This window comes from Athene cunicularia, assembly GCF_003259725.1.
Source record: "Athene cunicularia isolate RWA chromosome 3 unlocalized genomic scaffold, athCun1 chr3_part1, whole genome shotgun sequence".
Lineage (NCBI taxonomy): Eukaryota > Metazoa > Chordata > Aves > Strigiformes > Strigidae > Athene > Athene cunicularia.
Genome location: NW_020799097.1, coordinates 66542560 through 66562468, shown reverse-complemented (window position 1 = coordinate 66562468; position 19909 = coordinate 66542560). Strand labels below are relative to the sequence as shown.

The 19909-nt window shown below is 39.4% G+C and overlaps 1 protein-coding gene across 2 annotated transcripts in view; it reads left to right on the top strand.

Annotated features, from left to right (window-relative positions):
* Positions 1 to 19662, top strand: part of SYTL3 (synaptotagmin like 3) — a 31380-nt gene extending 11718 nt beyond the window's left edge. Inside the window, exons 7-15 of one of the 2 annotated variants that reach the window (XM_026845507.1) lie at positions 4244 to 4368; positions 8001 to 8147; positions 10881 to 11059; positions 13271 to 13373; positions 15412 to 15582; positions 15781 to 15882; positions 16981 to 17123; positions 18028 to 18233; positions 19513 to 19662. In XM_026845507.1, the coding sequence (XP_026701308.1) occupies positions 4244 to 4368; positions 8001 to 8147; positions 10881 to 11059; positions 13271 to 13373; positions 15412 to 15582; positions 15781 to 15882; positions 16981 to 17123; positions 18028 to 18233; positions 19513 to 19643 (1307 nt within the window). In that variant the 3' untranslated portion in view covers positions 19644 to 19662. The remainder of the gene's footprint in view (positions 1 to 4243; positions 4369 to 8000; positions 8148 to 10880; positions 11060 to 13270; positions 13374 to 15411; positions 15583 to 15780; positions 15883 to 16980; positions 17124 to 18027; positions 18234 to 19512) is intronic. The other variant, XM_026845508.1, reaches the window with a different exon arrangement.
* The last annotated feature ends 247 nt before the right edge of the window (positions 19663 to 19909 follow it).

Below are 19909 nucleotides of genomic sequence, written 5' to 3'. Positions count from 1 at the left end.
CAGTATAGTATATTTAACTCACGTTAGGACAGCATAATAACCATTTTCTACTATAGTGATCTTCGTGTTATCTGAGTACAACCCCAACTGACCCTGTTGAAGAATCTGTCATGTAATGGAAGTAGAGTTTAATATTTCCATTCACTGACAGTTTTCAAGATTACTTTTTTCCTGTTTCTCAGTCTGTCTAGAGATGTGTTTTTTTCCAGTGCATACTTTTTAAGAGCCAGCCAGTCCTAACAACTTTTCTTTCATTCTGATCTTTTTGTTTCCTTCCATTCACTTACGTTGCCTGCTGTTCTTTAAGGTGCAGAGTGTGTATGCACCTCCAAGGCTAAATACACTGAGGACAGCCAGCATTTGTGAAGAGCAAATTAAAGGCATCAGTTACCAGAGGAAAACAACTTCTGAGCCTTCTGAAGATTACAGGGGCTTGCAGATTTACATGTGTTTGAATGAATCTTTGTGTTTTCTTACTAGCTTCACTTGGAAAACTCCAAATGTGGGATTAGACCTAAATAAATTTGGCTTTAGTGTCTTTCTGGTTTTCACCCTAACTCTTGTCTTAGCTCTCGTTTGGTCTTTCCTCTTAACTTCTTCCACACATCCTAAAGGACCATTCTCCTTTAACTACACAAATTTAATGTTGTGTATGTGTGAACACATATTAAAACTATGCAGAAAACAATGATTATCTCTCCTTAACAGAAGTGTAGTATAGGGTGGTGTGGGATACTTCATTATTGGAAGCAACTAACTGAGGCAGCACAGAATTGGATAGAAAGTAATTTATTCTGCTTTCTGTTGTTTTGAAGCCTGATCATTTCCCAGTTACTGGCAAAGACTCTCAGGACTGCAGCAAGCTGATTTAATAGCTCACTGCTACCAAAAGGAAGGTCCTACTCCCCCCACATTTGTCTTCTCTCTCTGTTTCTGTCCTTATGCTGCCATTGCTTAATTTGAATTAGCACCAGTGTTTCTGGACCCTTCTGGAAACGGATTTAGCTAATTAAAAGAGCAGAACATTAACCCAGACAAAGCACGTAGGTACTTTTTCTGCTGGTTTAGTGAATTAAATAGGCTCAGGGTAGGGTGTGTATGTTGGAGCCAGCACAACAGAGCATGCTCGGCCTTGTGGCCAAGAGCCAGAGAGTGAGGAGGCAAGAGCAGTGGTTGCAGAGGATGACAGCAAATTATTAGCTCAGTTCAGCTGTATGTGAAACCCCACTCAGGTGCTATCATCCTCGGTAAGGGTAGAACCTTTTAATTTGTGAGAAAATAACAGGCTGTTGCAATCACTGAAGTCAATAATTAAAAAGTACAGGGAGTCTTATAAGGAGAAAGACTTGGGTTTCTTGATTTAAGGAAACAGCTCTTTCAGACAATATGGCCTCCTAGTGAAACCTGGTACTGTGTTGATAAATGCTTTCAGTCATGAGTGTCTAAAATTAGTACCCTTATCTAGATAAAAATGTCCTGGTTTGCAGAAGTATTTAATACACCCAGCTCTTGTGTGTAGCAGTAAATAAACCTGGAGAACCTTGTTATGCCTCTGATTCTATCACTGAAGCCAGCGTGTGTGCGTGTCTGAGAGCAGTGGGAACAAAGGATTTGAGCGTGCAGCACAATGCTGCCGTTGTACAGTCTGCTCTTCATGCTGTTACCTCCTGTTCCACCGTGGTTTGGCAGCAACAGATTATAATCCAATTGTTGCCATTTGGTGAATGTAAAATGAGTTGCTGGTTGTAGTTCTATTTGCAGTGCAAAATCGCCCTTGGCACTAGAGATAGTGTCTGTCTCATTGACTGTTTGGGTAGAGAAGTCAAAGGAGGTAGAGATATGAAAACTGAACAATCATTTTTTTCTCACTGTAACCTGTTTGTTTTAGGAGAGTGTGAGGCAAGCTTGTTTTTCTGCTTCTGCTGGTCAATCTACTCCATTAGATCTCTTATTCCAGCCTCTTTTATTATCTCTGATTTCACTGTGTATTTTAAAAACCTGGTTTCACTTACAGTCAGAGATGACTTAATTGAGCCTGCCTATGAATGTGTCACATGATGCCTTAATGGTGTACACAGAGTACAGTAAACATCTGAGGACTGATTGCTGCTAAGAACAAAACAACCCAAAGTGGCTTCAAAAATCATACTTAAGAGTACTATTGTTTTCGAATACAATAATGACGTATTGTCTGCTGTCTGAGGTTCCTCCAGAGAGGCTCATGTTATGAGAAATATTTATTTCTTCTGTATGAATTAAACATATGATAGCTATTTCATGTACCACTTATAAGTTATTAATTCTTCATGAGAGATTATCTGGGATTTACAACAAAGTGTCTGCTGCTGAGCCTGATAGTTTTCAACTTCAGATATCACAGATGAGTGCTGCCCTTCTCTTTAAGTGAAGTTCTGACTGTACCCTGAGGAATAAGAAGCAAAAAGTGGTGCACTAAATGTCCGATTGTCCTACAGATTTATTTGACAATAAAGCAGATGCTACTGAAGTGCTAGTTCCATGAAGTACTTAAGTATGGACATAAGCTTATCCATATGAATAATGTTATTGAAGACAATGAGGTCTACTCATATTCTTAAAATTATATGTGGTTTGGGATGACATATCCAAAATATCTATATTTTGGATAAGTTTCAAAAAGTTTTCCAATATGCTCTGCTTTTTAATTTCTGTTGTCATGTTGCTTTATGTTGTTATAATGATCTTACTTTTATCCTGAACCAAACTGCTTTACAAATCAAGCTATAGGTAGGGACAGTAGTAGCTACTTCTGCAAGGACACCGCATTTGATAGCATACAATTCCTGGCAGCAGCTATAATGATAGAAAGGAAGTAGTATAATTTCCAGTTGAAACAGCAGGAAATATTTAGGTATACAAAATACAATTATACAAAATAGGACAAGCACTTGCTTTCTCCTCTGTTTCTTATTCTTAGGAGATCAGTACTAAAGTTAGAATCACAGAATGGTTTGGGTTGGAAAGGACCTTGAAGACTATCTAGTTCCAAACCCCCCTGCCATGGGCAGGGACACCTCCCACTAGCCCAGGTTGCTCAAAGCCCCGAACAACCTGGCCTGGAACACTGCCAGGGAGGGGGCAGCCACAGCCTCTCTGGGGCAACCTGTTCCAGTGTCTCACCACTCTCACAGTGAAGAATTTCTTCCTTACATCTAATCTAAATCTACCCTCTTTCAGTTTAAAACCCTTACCCCTCATCCTCTTGCTATACTCGTTGGTGAAGAGTCCCTCCCCACCTTTTCTGTAGCCCCCTTTAAGTGCTGGAAGGCTGCTGTAAGGTCTCCCTGGAGCCTTCTCTTGTCCAGCTGAACAACCCCATTTCTCTTCGCCTGTCTTCACATAGGAGGTGCTTCAGCCCTCTGATCATCTTTGTGGCCTCCTCTGGACCTGCTTGAGCAGGTCCATGACCTTCTTGTGCTGGGGGCCCCTGAGCTAAACACAGCACTGCAGGTGGGGTGTCCTGAGAGAGGAGCAGAGGGAGACAATCACCTGCCTCAAACTCCTGGCCACACTCTCTTGATGTAGTCCAGGATATGGTTGGTTTTCTGGGCTGCAAGTGCACATTGTTGGCTCATAGTCAGTTTTTCATCTGCTACTCCTCCCAAGTCCTTCTATGCAGGGCTGCTCTCAATCCACTCATCACCCAGCCTGTATCTGTGCTTGGGATTGCCCTGACCCACATGCAGGACCTTGCACTTGGCCTTGTTGAACTTCATGAGGTTTGCATGGTCCCACCTCTCAAGCCTGTCCAGGTCCCTCTGGATGTCACATCCCTTCCCTCCAGTGTGTTGACCACAGCACACAGCTTGGTATCATTGGCAAACCTGCTGAGGGTGCACTCAATCCCACTGCCCATGTCACCAACAAAGATGGTAAACAGTGCTGGTCCCCATACTGACCCTTGAAGGACACCACTCGTCACTGCTCTCCACTCAGATATCAAGCTGTTGTCTGCAACAATTTGAGTGTGACTGTCCAGCCACTTCCTTATCCACCAAGTGGTCCATCCATCAAATCCAAGTCCCTCCAGTTTAGAGATGAGGATGTCATGGGGGACAGTGTCAAATGCTTTGCACAATTCTGGGTAGATAACGTCAGTTAAAAATGCAGGATGAAAGTTTGCGAGCTACAGAATTAGCCTATAAATCTACAAGATTGCTTGCAGTGTTTGTTACAGTGACTTCTCTCTTTATTTTCACTTCAGAAATCTCTATGTCCCAGAATGATATGGCTGACAGACGTCTCCTAACCACAGATTATGGGCAGAACGTGGAAAGAAGGAAGCAAAGAAGGAGCCAGTCTGATACAGCCATCAACATTACAAGCAGGGTATTCATATTATTATACACAGTGTCTAATTGTAAGGGCTGTTTCAGGAATGAAATATATTTGTAGGAGTGACTTACACAGTGGAATTGACTTTTATTATACAAGCAGGGATTATCTGATGTTCATTCACCATGGCCATGTTCTCTGACTCTTCACCAGGTTTTTGTCTGAGTCTGCACACTTGATCTCAGCCTAGAGCTGAAATGTTAGACTGAGATTTTACAAAGATCCTCACATGGGGAGGGAGACGATGGGTCATTTTACTCTCAGGTTGTCACAGACTCTCTTGAGGGTGATTGATGTCTGCTCTGTGTGATTGTTGGGCTGCAGGGAAGTGCTCTGTCTTTGTCCTCCTCTTGCCCCTCTTGCTGCTGAACAGGACCAAGCTGTGATCATCCAAATCCTATCCTGACACTTTCTGAGCACTTTTTAATTTGGAAAGGAGAAAACATTGACTGCTGTTAGTTGTTGGGCAACTTCCCTTTCCTTTTGCTTTGGTTACAGTCTCTAGCTTTCAGTGTTTTCTTGAGAAGTTTGAGAAACGTCCAGCCATCTGTTTTTCCACAAATTGTGTAGGGTTGAAGATTATGTCACATATTTGTTTTATAGTTACACTGAAGATTCTGTTTTGTACACTTTCACTTCTCAAGTGACTGAACTTTTCCATACTCAGTTTTCCACATAGTGGGTACTTACTGAATCACTTGTTCATCTGAATGAAGTAAATGTGGTCTGCTAAGTGCCTGAAGTAGATGCTGAGAACAGCTTTTGCTTTGGGCCAGACCTCATGGCAAGTATTACTCACAGCTCCCTTGCTGCACACTTTTCACTTTCCTCTGAAGTGTTAGGTGTTGATAAATGGGAGAGTCAGCATGTCAGACCGCATGGTCTAGTGGTTTGGGTTGGCTCAGCAAGGTCTGTGTACCCTGTGAAATTGGTGTTGGTGGTTTTGTATGCAATTATATTATAAACAAAATTGGCAATAATTATTACCTACCCAAATGCTGCTTTCATTGTGGCAAACCACACTTCAGCATTACTCTATTCCACTGGCAGAGCACTGCTCTTTTAGTGCATCAAGAAATGTTGGAGTTGGAGATAATATGAACTTAAACTATGCTCCATTGCATGCTGATCTCACACAGTCTGTCATGTTTAGAAGAGAGATACGGATTATTTGGCTTGAGAAGTGTATTAGTAGGGGATTCTGAATTATTTGTGTGGGTTTTTAATTGCTTGTTTAAAGATTTAGGACTTAAAATTTATGTCCACCCTTTGCATTACAGATTTTGAAAGATAGATTTCAGTGTTGCTAGAATTACTGTTGATCTTTTTTTTTGTGTGTGTGTGAACTTCATCTTTGCCATTTAGGTTTTTTAATATTGAAGGAAATTTTACTTGTCTGTCCTTGCACTTATATGATAGCTTTTTATATCTTTACTGTGATTTTAAAAATTATTTTAAATCTCTGTCAATGGCACTATTGAATTAGTCTTTCATTAATTTTTTTCTTCTCCATCTTTGTTTTCCTTTAATAAAGGTACCTGTTTACATCCTTACTAGAGCTACGACTTAAGTTTAGGGACAGAGCCTGTAGCAAAACAACTAATTACTCAAATTTATAACAAAATATGATGTAAAAATCTTACTTGCTGTGATTTCCACCCCAGAAAGAACTTTCATTTTTGGAGAATGAATGAAACCATTATTTTTTTCCCCTCGAAAGTTGCATTTTTCTCTGAGGAATGACTGGGAAGTAATAGCTGTAACTCTGCCATTTTGAATGTGCAGGGTATAAGACTGGGGTGCCACTTCAGACTCAAGACCACTATCTGTTTCTTAAGTAGTTTTCCAAATTTGTGATATGTTCAGAGCTGATTGCTTCAGACTAAAGTTGAAAGAGATTATATTTAACTTCAGTAATAGGGAAAAAACAATCTATTGGCAAGAACTACCATCCAGTGTAAAATCTGGATTTAGGAAGTTGATTGAATAGTGTTTTCTAGTGCCTCTCACCACCAGAACCTGTAAGTAAGTTCATTAAAGGAATTTCGGTTAGATCTGCCTCACTGGGGGAACATGCAGACTTGTGCAAGCTGTGGAAGCTGTTTGTGCTGCGTGGGTAGCTGTGGGTTACCCCTCCTGTGACAGCGGATGCACGCTGCTGCAGACGTTGGCACTGGGCTAGGTGGGAGCCTTGCTTATGTGACCTGATGCTAAGTTTGGCACTGGTAGTTATGTTGCCTTGTCAATCTCTTCTGTTTAACACAACAGAGAAGTCTTCTGATCCAAGTAGAAGCTAAAATTCCGTGTGTTGTAGGTTGTTTTGGTTAGCAAGGAGAACTGGTGGTGTTGCAGGTTTTTATAAAGCAGAAGACAATTTCTCTGCTGAGAAATATGCTTTGGTTGGGGGAGGGGGTTGAGGCTATCTTCTGAAGGCATTTTCTGTCTCCTCACAAGAGAACTTAATGAATTCTTGCATCTATTCTTAAGGTAGGACAGTTATTACACATAACAATTTCTGTGTGTTCTAATAACAACATACTAGTTTGGATTTTGCACATCCTGTTTCTCTCAGAAGTAATCTCCTCTGTTGTCCTCATTCTTTCGTGCTTTCTACTGATTGTGCAGGAGGGGTTCACAGGTTTGTTGAATATATATTGTCTGTTTCTTTAGTGCAAATAAGTCATGATCCTTTTTGTTGATTCAGTCACACTATATTCTTTCTGGTCTTTCAAGTAATCCCTGTTATACAATTTTTTTAAAAAATAATTATTTTCTTAGATCCTCATCATGTAAAATTTCTTACCTCACTCTTTTCCTCCCTCTTGAACTGTGAACATACTTTTCATAGATTGTATTATCCAGGGGTAGTGGTGTGCCAGAATGAGCTGAAATCTATTTTCAGCATATTTCTAACCATATGTATTAATCTTTTGGAAGTTACTTAATTCTATTAAATGTTGTTATTGGTAAACAGAGGTGGCTGAAGGTAAATCTCAAGGAGTTTTGTTACTATATATCTCGATTTTCCACAAATGATCAGGGTTTTCATGGGAAGATTGGAAAGGTCAATGGACTTGGTCAAAGCAAAGTCAAGAACACCTTAGAAATTTTAACTTTTTCTGTAATCAAAGCTAAATAAGAAATTGTGAATCTGTTTCTATTTTCAAGTCTATTTCAACTTACGTTAATTCTTGCATAGGTAGACGTGGGCATGTGTCATGCATATTGCAAAATACTATTTTTTAATTTCCTGGAGGGAATTTTTTTTTTCTTCCAAAATTACTGTTTTGTTAAAGGCTAATAAGGCCTTTTATTAGTATATTGCTACTTTTGATGTGTTATTTGTAAACTGTTGTTAGTAATTGCTGTGGTATTGATCCTTAGATTAGGTGGTAGTATGTTGATTTTAGAAAATTATGAACATAATGAAAGTACTACTAGCTGGGATGAGAAAGATGTAAATCGACATTTAAATTAAGTTACTATATTGTCTTTGAAAGTGTGACACCTGTGTGACACTTATCAGAATGAATTGTAACTATTTACCAAATTTTCTTCTGATAACATTCCTGAAAGAATCAGGGCATTTTTCTTAAATTAAACAAAAATTGCTGAATTTCTTACAGATGAAAAGTATACCCAGTCTTCAACAGCTCATCACTGGGGCCCAAAATGACAGTGAAATTCTGACTAAAAGAAATTATAAGGAGGAAGAAGATGACATAACAACCAGTCCCACAAGTGATGCTGTTTTCTGTGATGGCAGAAAATATGTAAGTTAAAGGGTGAAGCACAACAGAACAGGTGCTTAGTGGCACCAGATATAAAAGCTAAGATCTTAGGCAAAATGTTGGTGTATTTTGGATTATATTGCAAAAGGAAGGAAGAATTTTACTTGAGTTTATATCTGTTGGAAGACTGACTGCCTTTGGTGGCATAGTAACACTGAACTTTTTGCAGCATAAGCCCAATCATATTAATAATGGGTAATTGATAGATGGGCATATCGATTAATAATGAATAATTGATAGATCAACTTCCTCTGAATTTTATAAATGCAACTAACATTCTTCCCATTTTATATTAGTGTTGTGATCATGAGCGTCACTCTTTTTAACCTAGTAGCCAGCTCTTTCTCTAAAACTTCATTTAACAGAAGGGTTTTGTTATTCTGCAAAAACAGTGGTAATGGAAATGTCAGTGGAAATTCAAATGTCAGTGTGTCAGTGAATGAAGAGGAAGGTGACAGTGATGGAAGCCAGGGGAGCAGTTCATAGATTTAGGGGATGGCACTGAATCATCCTCTAATGGATGGCATTTTGAATACTGTAAATGAGAGACAAGGAAGCCAGTTAAAAATGAATTCAGCACATGCTTTAAAGCCTCTCTGATTAACTGTGGAAGCTAATTTCTATGTATTAGTGATGAGGTTAAGCAGGGTGAAGTATCCAAAGAATCCATGACTGATGTAAAGAAGGGAACTAAAGTAACTGTTAGGGAATGAAGTTAAACCAGCCTGCTCATTTTGCAGAGTAGAAACACATAGAGAGATCTTGGTGCTCCCTCATAGTTTACTGCACGGTGAAGTCTGAGGTGTTAAACTGACAAATGGATAAGTTTTTGATGACATTTATGATTCTAATGACAACCATTTGAACTGGGCTATAGACAGCCCAGGCTTAAAATTGAAACGTTTTCTACTATCTTATAAAAGCAAAGGCCAAGTTCCATTAAACTTCCTTTTGTGGGTAAGTGTTGGATACTGATGGCTGCTCCGTGAAAATGTATCTTCCAAAATATCAGATGACATTGCTTCCAGTCATGCCAGTGGGAGTGCAAGATAGAAGCCATTGCTAAATCCCTGTTCACTGAACCAAAAGGATGAGTGATCTCTACATTGAATGTGTGTGATGCCTGGTCAGGTGGGAGACATATGTAGCGATATTCAGTCCAAACATCATTAATCAGAACACCTGTCTGGCCTCTAAATAAGATCTTCTGTGGAATAAATATTAGAGACTTTTGCAGAACTTTTTTGGGGACATACAAGCTAAGACAAAAATCTGTTTGCATTCCTTTGTCATGAAGAATTTTGGTGGGAAAATAAGCATTTTCTGGTCAGATGAATAAAATTATGTCGCTGAGTGAAAGAGCAGAGCTGAACAAAAGCTGCAAGGGAGATTGATTATACTGATAAATGTCTTGTGGAGGGAGCAAGATTACATGCAACAAGCATCAGGTCAAAACAGTCCTAACACTTGTAACTTCTTCAGTAAGCACTCTGACTCTTCTTTTGTCAAGTTTGTATGTTACTTAGAGCTTATAGAGTAGATAACTTCTTTAATCTAATTAAGCTGTTGGTGTGAATTTTAAAATGAGTATTTGGCAAGGTGTGCAAATGAAGAAGAGCATCTGCATGGAAGAGAGATATGATCTTATAAACACTACTCTGCAGTCTTAGCTGCTGGGTTGTGCAAGGCAGAACTCCTTGGTTAACCAGTCCTGTGTGGGTTGCTGTTTGTTTTCAGGAGGAGTGAGCTAACACAGATATTTTAGCAATCTAGGGCAATGTTGCTGTGAGATTAATCACACCAATTGTTTCTTCATGACATATGCTATGTAAATGTTTCTAGGGCTCACCTTAAAGAATATAATTATAAATTAATGGAGACCAAACTGTTTTGAATGTGTTGATAATTTGTCACTGTGAAGGCTAGATAGCACTGTAAAGTTACATGTCTGTGCTGGGCCACAGGAAGGATTATAGTCTCTGCCTTCATTGCAATTTCATGGCCTCTGTAAATGCTAGACACAAGTGCTGGTTATGTATGTGGCTGGACAGCATCCAAAGCTTTGCCCATAGGCAAAAGTAGATGAAAGGGAAACGAAGTGGCTGAGGCGATGTAGGAAACAGCTTGTTTATGCACCAACTGTATGTCTTTGTATTTTAATCTTTCCTGAACAGTGTGCTGCAGTATGGAGCATGTTATTTTTATATGGAGTTGGGGCATCTTTTAGAATTTTTACTGAATGTACAAGGCCACTTTTGTTTCCTTTAATGCATGATAGAACCTCATGTCTCAGCAGTGTAGCCTACTATGATCTATATGTATTAAAAGCAGTCTAATTTGATGTTTTGTATGTTCTTAGATTTCAGAGGTTTTTTCACTCTCTTCCTTTCAGACACTTATCCCATTTTTCTCATGGGGAGCCACATGGCAGTTTTATTCAGAGACAATTTATAGAGCCAGAAGTTACCTAAGAAAACATTTTCTTAGCCTAGAGAGCTTATTGAAGAAAAAAAAGGCAAAGCACTAGAATTGTGATTACAGTCATAATTTTCAGGGCTGTTATGGAAGCAACACAATGTTTTATACAGGTTACCTTAAATCTTCATGATTTGCAGTAGCTCTACAGTCATGTCTGTAAAGATGCTGACCTTTGAGGGAAATGTTTTGTCCTGTTTGATCTGAAGCTACTTTTCACAAACATTTGTCTTTTCTTAGGGGAGTTTGTATAGTCTTAACAGCACTTGCACTGACTCTGGCAATTTTGGCAAGGCTAACATCACAGGAGAAATAGAGTTTGCCATAAGATACATCTTCAAAGCTTGCATCTTAGAAATTTGCATCAAGGGATGCAAGAACCTAGCTTATGGAGAAGAGAAGAAGAAAAAGTGTAACCCGTAAGTATTTTGTAGAAAAAAAAAAAAAAAAGAAAATATTCTGGTTTTAAAATACTTATGTATGCTGTGATTGAAATTGATTGATATATGGTAGTATGCTATGTTAGCACTTTCAGAATATCCAACATATCCAGCCCTTTTTACATATCCACACTACAAGACAAATAGATTTCATATTAGTGCTTATTCCATTCTGACCATTTTCTTCTAATAATTTTGTCTTTCCCTGCCTGTGAGCAGGCAGTTGGGTATCTGTGTTGCTGATGAATAACTTTGGATCCTGAGAATATCTGTGCAGATTTTAGCTAAGTTCTGGCCTCAAAATTAATACAGAAGTGGTTAAAACATGAGATGTTGTGTTACTAGTTCATCTACTGACTCACTCTGGGTCACTGGGCGATTGCTATACTACTTCTGCGCTTCCATCTTCTCTAATAAGAACAGAAATTTCAGATCTGCAATGCATTTTAAAATCTAAAGCTGTTTAATAATTACCTATTCTTTTAAGAGGAAGAAATACCTACTTCTGTGGATAAAATAAGCCATAGAAGTTTTGGATTGGATAATTAAAATTTGTGATTTGTCCGTTTATTACTAAACAATCCTCTCTGACCATGAAACAACCATTCATAGAAAATCACCTGGTACAATACCTAACTAACCTGTCCTTGCCCCTGCTGTCACACCACATTTGAGCACTTGAGTGACCACATTGGTATTGTGGAGTTGCAGTCACCTTCACCCAGAAGGAACACGGCTTTTGTACATCTTGCAGAGGACATTCATGACGACAGGCCTGGTGATGAAAGGAGCCTTGCTGGAACAGCAGCTCCTGAAACAGGGCAGTTTGGGAGCGCTTCAGAAGTGGCTCAAGGTTCTTCAAGTCCCCTGGTAATTAAGCCAGGCAAACAGTTGCTGGAAGCCTGAAAGGCAATATGGGAAGTGCCGTGTAGCAAACATTATGTTCTGTATTGGTATATATTTATATATTTCTGTTGGTTCCCAAGCCAACGGGAAAAGTACAGTCAGTGTACTCAACACATTTGCCAAAAAGCAGACTTTTAACTGATGTTTAAAACCTGTTGAATTATTTAGCTTGTTGACTGGTTTGAAGTCTGACTGGCTGCTTTTTAGTTAAATTGATCTGGGGTGATAGAGCAAGAGGCTAAAACTTCTAGTACCTGGATATTAAAAAAATTAGTTTTACCTACGGGTAAGTTTGGAAAAAGTAGGGAAGGTGTGTAAATTCTGCACTGACAATACGAGATACAGCTGATTTTATTTACCCAGTAAGTTAATCAATAGGCTGTTTGAAAAATGGTTTAAATCATAATATTTAAATATATACAAGTACAGTTTAAAAATATGTAGTATTATGTTAATAATTGCTCCTTTCCCTGCCAAGCTGTGAGCAAGCACTCTCTATTGCTAATACTCTCTATTGCTAATACTCTCTATTGCTAATACTCTCTATTGCTAATACTCTTTAGAAGCCATAACACAAATACAGCCCACTGAACTCATATTAAGGGAAATATTTAAGTATGAGAACACATGACATACATCGGGTAGGAATCACTGGTGCTTGATATCAGTCCAGCTTTTTCTTGAATCAATGCTAGGGCAGTTTTGAGTACTTTAGACAATCTCCCACTTTCCCTCTAGTGGCTATTATAACAATTGGCATTTATAAGAGTTATTAATTATTATGTATTGTTTGTAGGATTATACCTTTTTTTGCTATGTGGTACTTGGTATTGTAAAGATGAGATATTCTCTTCATGAACAAGCAGTAATTATCCTAAAGTTGATTGAGTTGATTTTTTTTTTCTTTGAGCACATATTCTCGTTTTTTTCATCATTAAACTGTCACTACAACTGACAAAGTGACTTCCTTGGTGCTATTCTATCAAAGGCTGAGAGTATGAGAAAAACCCCTTCCTATTCAGATCCTAATCCTTTCCCAGTTACATAGAATTGAAACACAGGCGCTGAATGGTGTACAGGGATCCCTATAGTCTGTCTGCTTTTATTGAGAAAGGATATAAATCACAACTTGCCATGTTATTTCTTAGAAAATTACAAAGTCAATATAATTGTTTAAGAATTAAGAAAAATCTCTCATCAAATTTATTTTTCTTCTTAATTTGATTTCCTCCCCCTCACCACCCTTCTTGTCACTTTCTATATATCCTTCTCTCTATCTACAAGGTATGTTAAGGTTTATTTACTTCCTGATAAATCTCCTCGGAGTAAGCGGAAGACAGCTGTCAAAAAGAGCACAGTGGATCCAGAATTCAATGAGACTTTGAAGGTACCATTTGCAATTGAGTGCTGCTAGGCGTGCATTTCCATGGTAATGTCTCCTTTTGTAATGTACAGTCCTGCAAGTTCAGACTCATTCTGATGGGGCAAATCTAGGAGTCACTGACAACAGTTATTTTAAAAAATTATGTTTTTCAGTCCCAATAAGAGAAAATGGGTTTGGAGTTACAATGGTAAATTGCAAACCATTAGAAGAGTCTGCTTTTGTCCGTGAAAACATTCCTAATGAATTCCAGTGTTGTTCTGAGTTATCTTGTGGCAAAAGCAAAGTGTCTTCAACATTTTTTCTGTACATTCAGGAACTGGGTGTCTTGCAGAGCAGTTAGTATTTTACACAAGTATCCCTTTCAACTGATACCCCTTTTGTCAGTGCCACTGGGAGTGTCTCTGCAGTTAGCTGAATGCAAACTGAATTCCACCACCTCTGAAACGTTGTCTGCTTCCTTTTCCCTGTGCAACTGGTGCCAGGCTATCTCTTCATAGTGTCTAATTTCAAACATTAATAATCTCACTGGAGAACAGTAGTTACACTTTTAATTCCTTAATGCCTTGCAATATTACTTCTCACATCCTTGTAAGAACTGTGTGTAGAAAATAGGAGCCATTATTCTCAGTTCTCAGACGCTTAATGAAATGTGAAGCTGAAGCTGAGTACTGTCAGCTGGGAGAGGCTGGATTAGTTTGGTTGTTCCCAGCTCCAGTATTGTACTTGGATCACTACCAATCCGTTTTTTGTGTGCATCAGCAAGCTGCAGTAGCAGATAAGATGAGTTCTTCAGTAATGCATCTTGGAAGAGAGATGAAACTAAGTTAATAGAGTGATAAACTTGTACTTTGACTACATGAAAGTTTCAGTGTTGCTTTCATCTCTTGGTGTGTAATGAACATCAAGAATCTGTAGAGTGAAACAGGCAAAATGTTTGAGAATACTGTTGTTAAAATCTGATAACAACAGAAAAAGATTTATGTAATGTCTATGATTCTCATATAGCCCAAAGTCTGTATATACGGCTTAAGCTGGGAGAAAAAGGAGCCTGAAGTTGGAATAATTGGTCCTTATTTTATAGTCCCTTTTCAGTGCTAGAGTCATGCAGAACTGATAAAAGGAGAGTGAGAGCCATGCCTGAGCTGGCTGCATGAACACTAAAGGTAGTTTAGTTAGAAGTCTTTTAAATTAGTTTAATTATTAGTTTATCCAGAGTAGCAGAGATGGTCAAAAGAGCATAGCACTAGTGCAGGTAAATGACATCATGACACTAAGATCTAACTTGGTGAGATTCCACTGCAAATTAAGGCACCTGCATTTAGGTAGCTGCATGTGTGATAGTTGTGTAATTGCTCTTGGGAATCACTGGAGCCCTGGATGATTCAGCCCCTCAGCCTACACCCAGCTTGTGATTCATCAGCCTAAACATGGGTAGTGATGTCCTCGTCCAATGCCATCGCCTCCAGCTTTCAGCCCAGGGGGGTGCATGTCACCTGTAGGCTGGGTATCACATCTGCCAGTCTCACATGGGTATATTAGGTCCCCAACAATGTCTCAAAGGCTCTGACTATGTTCTTGGAGAGAATCAGGGCTTTAATTAGTGGTCAGCTGGATTACTTCCTTGTCTCTACTGACTGCATTGTGTAGATGTCCTCTGACCAGAATGGAAGTTTTAGCACCTTCATTGGTGTCTTAATCTTGAACTGGCCTCCAGAGCAGCCAAATTCTGCTGGGAGTGTAAAACAGAAATATATATATAAAAACCAAACAGCAAAACTGGTCAAGAATTATTTAAAGTTCTGAATCTTGTTCAAGGCAAGTCAAGGTATTCCTGGAATGTTGTTTCATGTTTGGATGAGCATTAGTTAGCACTTAAATAGTGGAGTAATATGTAGATTGCAAAGCACATTCAGACTACATGGTTCTGTCTGCGTCCAGATGCCTTCAGCCATGTTGCGGCTGTGCTTCCTTTGAGCGGGTTATAAGCATGGGCCTACCTTCATCCTGTCTACTGCTTTGTAAATATTGTTTATCTTTCTAGTACAAGATTGAATACTCCCAGCTGGGAAATCGGCAGCTTCAGATCTCCGTGTGGCATGCAGGATCACTCAAATACAGAGTGTTTTTGGGGGAAGTGGTGATTCCACTGGCAGCATGGAATTTTGAAGAGAACTCGATGCAGTTGTTCAACTGGTACCAGCTCAAACCCAAGGTGATTCTTAGTTTTTGTGCTTAGTTTTATCTTAAGAGCAAGAATTACTGAAAACTATGAAAAAGGTCACTCTTCTGAGATCATTGAGGGAAGAATGCTGTCAGTCCAGCCCATTAGTAAGACATGTTGCAAACATAAATAAACTGCGAGAAATAGAATGATTGCAGTAATACAATTTCTGTATGTCTGTTTCTTCAGCTTGAAAAGCATGAAGATGATCTTATCCAGTACAGTGGTGAACTCCTCGTGTCTGCAAGACTGTCAGTACCAGCCCAGTGTAAAAATTTCCAATTTGAAGGTATGAAATGTTCCAGCATATGAATCCCTTGGCTAGAAAAGAATTTAGATGAATGAAGGACTGACAGTGTGTCCATATAATATTCCTGTACGGGATTTATAACAGCTACGGCAAATAGTGGTTTGTGGTGTATTATATTTTAACTTAATTAAAATTCAAACATTTGACAACTTCATATTTTTGTTCTTTTTAATGCCAGCAAAAGCTGCACATTATAACGGCAGCAGTATGATGCATCCAGCTGTTTGGCAAGCTCGTGCCTGTTGTGGTATTGCCAGCAGACTTTGGAGGTGTTGCAGCAGTTTTACTGCCCAAGGCAGAGACTGCCGTTTGAGGGAAAAGGCAGAAGGGAAACCACTGCAAGGCTGCCAGGCTGGCACCCTTGGCTTCCTCCAGTGGTCTCATTTTAGACAGATTGTTTCAGTTGGAAGTTGTTAGACTCAAAATGTACAGTCAGGATTCAGTTTTTGGTAGTGAAAGACTTGTAAGGTACATTAAGTATTGCTGTAGTGTGTCAGAGCAAGCACCTGCTGGTGGAGTAAAATAAGCACTTTGGGTGTGAGGGATAGGACAACCTCATTTTCCTTACCTCCTGAGATCACAGAAAAGCAGACGTTCAGAGCTTGAGTAATGCTCTCTGTCTTCAGGACTGTAGCAACAGTTAGAGACCAATAGGAAGATCTAATAAGCTGTTAGGTTAATTTTGTTCCCTTTTCTTTTCCAAATGACCACAAGGTTATCAGCTTGCTTTCTTCCATTTATCCTCCCTACACAAGCCTGTGTACTGGGTCTCTTCTCTATAAGTGGAGCAGTATCAGACCATGGGTTTGGCTGTTTCCCCTGCCACGTTCCTGTGGGTATTGCCCTGTGTTTATTTTTCACAAATACGGTGGAAAGCTTTGTCTTTGGAACAGGAATCACAAAGCAACCTGCTACTCACTGCTTGGGGTTTTTTTGTGTATGTGAATTATACACTGTACAAGCAGGTTAAAATCTTCCAAATTATCCTAATACAGCATTGTGGCTCCTTATCTTACAGTACTGCTTAGGCATTTTCCTACTTACTTATAGCAGCATCTTAAGCTATCAGCTGAACTAACTGGTTATTTCATATGACAAATGCTCCTGTTTCAGGAAAAAAAGACCAAGGAGTTCCCAACTGCCAGCTTCAGGTTATGATATTTGGGGCCAAGAACTTGCCCATGCCGAGATCTGCTGGAATGCTGAACTCATTTGTTAAAGGGTATGTATGGAACCTAACACTTCAAATAGAAAATGGCACATACCTTCCTTCTGTGCAAATGTGTTTATTAACGTGTTTTCATCAGGACACTGGCATGTGAAGTGGGATTGTCCACACTCGTAGTCAGGGTTCCTTACAGTGGTGACACTTGGGTGTCTGCACAACAGCAGCATCAGAAGAGTGGTGACGGGTCCCACCTGCTCTCTGGGTCCTAAACAGAACTTCAGAATTTACTGATATAATTAAAATTTAGAATTCACTAGTTTAAGTATCTGCTTTTAGATATTAGGAGAGTAAAAAAAAAAAAAATAGTGCAAATTAAGAGGGTATTTTCATTTCTATTTTCAGTTCTGCCTTTGCAGAATTAAATACAGCTTTGGATACATTGGAAACTTTTTCTAGATATTTTAAACAGAGGAGGGCCTCAATTTTTCTTCAGTGTGTTGGGCAGCTTGTATGTGGGATCATTTTACTTTCTTACTGTCAGGCATCAGATGCTATTGGAAGTATGATACTGGGGTAGACTTACAACATCTCATAGAGCCATTTCACCTGCTGTGGCATTTATCTGCAGTGAAATGGATGAGTGTTTTATCTGCTGAAAGGCAGGTTTGAGGCAGTATTGGGTAACAGAACAGGGAGTAAAACCTCCTTCAGCAGTCAGTGACAGCAAAGGAAAAGCAGACCAGAAGACCCTACTTGAACCTACACTGAAGGCAAACAGGAAAAGGAGCAAGTCCTAAAATAAACACACTGGCACCATGTTCTACCTTGCACTTAAGCTGGACATCTTTGCTATTTAAGGCAAACTAAAGGGCCCTTTGGTTTACCTTAAATTTGGATTACTGCAAATGTTTTGTTTTCAAATCAGTAACCTTGCTGAATTCTTATTTTCTTGGGGAAGTTGTCTTATCCTTCCAAACAAAGCAGAGGTAAAGCGGAAGTGTCCTGTCCTGAAGAAGGAAGCTTGTCCCCAGTGGAAGCACTTGTTTGTCTTTGATGGTGTTACCTCAGCTCAGCTACAGCAATCATGTCTACACTTGACTGTCTGGGAACAGTCAGCTTTCAGCTCAAGTGATCACTTCCTAGGAGGAGCCAAGCTTGGTGCACGTAAGTTCTTTATTACTAAAAATTGAAGGTAATTAGGAAAAAATTTCACTTAATTTGCATTCTAAATAATAATATTTACACTGTGCTATTTATTACCTGCTGTCATGTGCCTACACATGACAGGGGCCCCAGCCCCTGTTCTAAGGAATCTGCAATCTTGGTCTTTGATCCTGCAAGAACTGATGTACGTGTTTTAGTTCAGGTCTGTGCAGAAACTCAAGGTTGTCAGTGGGAATTCTCAGGAAAGCCATTTGTTAGCATGGTAACTTTTAGGGTCAGAGCCTGCTTAATGCTAAGACAAGCACAGAAGAAGTGGGTGCAGTTAACTCATTTAGAACTCCATGTATATCTTTTAAGACTTGTTCCTTGAGCTGTTTGCTATGAATTGGCTAATTTTAAATTCTATCTCATCAAAAGGATGCACAAGAACTAATGATCTAATGGGCTCCAACCTTGCTTATGTTTGTTATTATTTTACATCCACAAATCAATCTAATCACTGGGAGCTACAGAAAGTGGAACTTGCTCGGAAGGGGCTATTGCATGTCTGAGTTTTGGGCTCTACTCTAGCCTAAGAACAAGCTCTTTCTGAAGGCAGAGAAATTTGTGAGAAACCCTCTGCTCTGTAGGCCCTGTTTAACTGGTAGTTGACTTGAAGACTGCCCAATGCAGTCTCTCACCCCTGTCTTCCGAGAGAGTGAATAAGTGCTTTGGTTTCAGTATTTGAGATTAAAGGCTCAAAGAGGTTAAGGCTGTCACTTTGGCATGGTATCAGCATGCACTTTAGAGGAGCATTATCCCTGGTAATAACTCAGTGCTGTGCAGGTTTACTCATGAACTTCTTTTGATTTTCCCACCCAGCATTTTCCTTTCTGCTGGAGCAGGGACTACCTGCTTCTGAGTGAAGACTATGCAAGCCCTAAACCTAGTGATACACTGAAGTCACCAGAGACAAACACAAGCAGGGGACTTGCCATTGTGCTGTTATGTATGCACGCTTGCTCTTCTGCTTTTAGACACACAACCAAAAACTTTGCTGCAGGCTGAGTTTTTCAGAGAGTGATCCTAGTTTAACATCATTTTATTTACACAATCATGTAAATTATGTTTCAAAAGTATAACTATAATTTAGTGCAATTAATGTTTTAGAGGAGCTACAGAATAGCTGAAATGTCTGTGGAAGTGGGAGAAACCTGTTTGTTACCTAATCCATTGGCCAGAAGATGAGTAAGGCCAAGTGCAAAGTAACTTTGTGACCTTTCCTTTTGCTCTCCTGCAGAGGACTCGTGTGGCTCTACAGACCTTGGTTTTCAGTCAGTGCTCCAATGGCAGGAAGTGTTCCGCAGCCCCAACACATGGATGGACTTTACACTTATACTGCATTCAAATAAGGAGAACTTTAAATCATGAGAGATAACTGCACAACAACTTTTCCTTGTCCCTGTGTGATGTTTGAAATTCAAGTGGCACGTACCCTTCAGGTCTGGGGAGGCGTACACTGCAACAGTACCTACTCCAGCACATTCTGAAGGGTTTTATTTCTCAAAAAGTTAAGGCTTTGTTATCTGTGTCTCTAGCTGGAGTATAAGGTTAGTATTGTTTCTTCAGGAGTGACAAATTCAGTTTGTGAGTGCATTATGCTGACAAGATCATAATGCAGTTTTCCATTTCTGGGC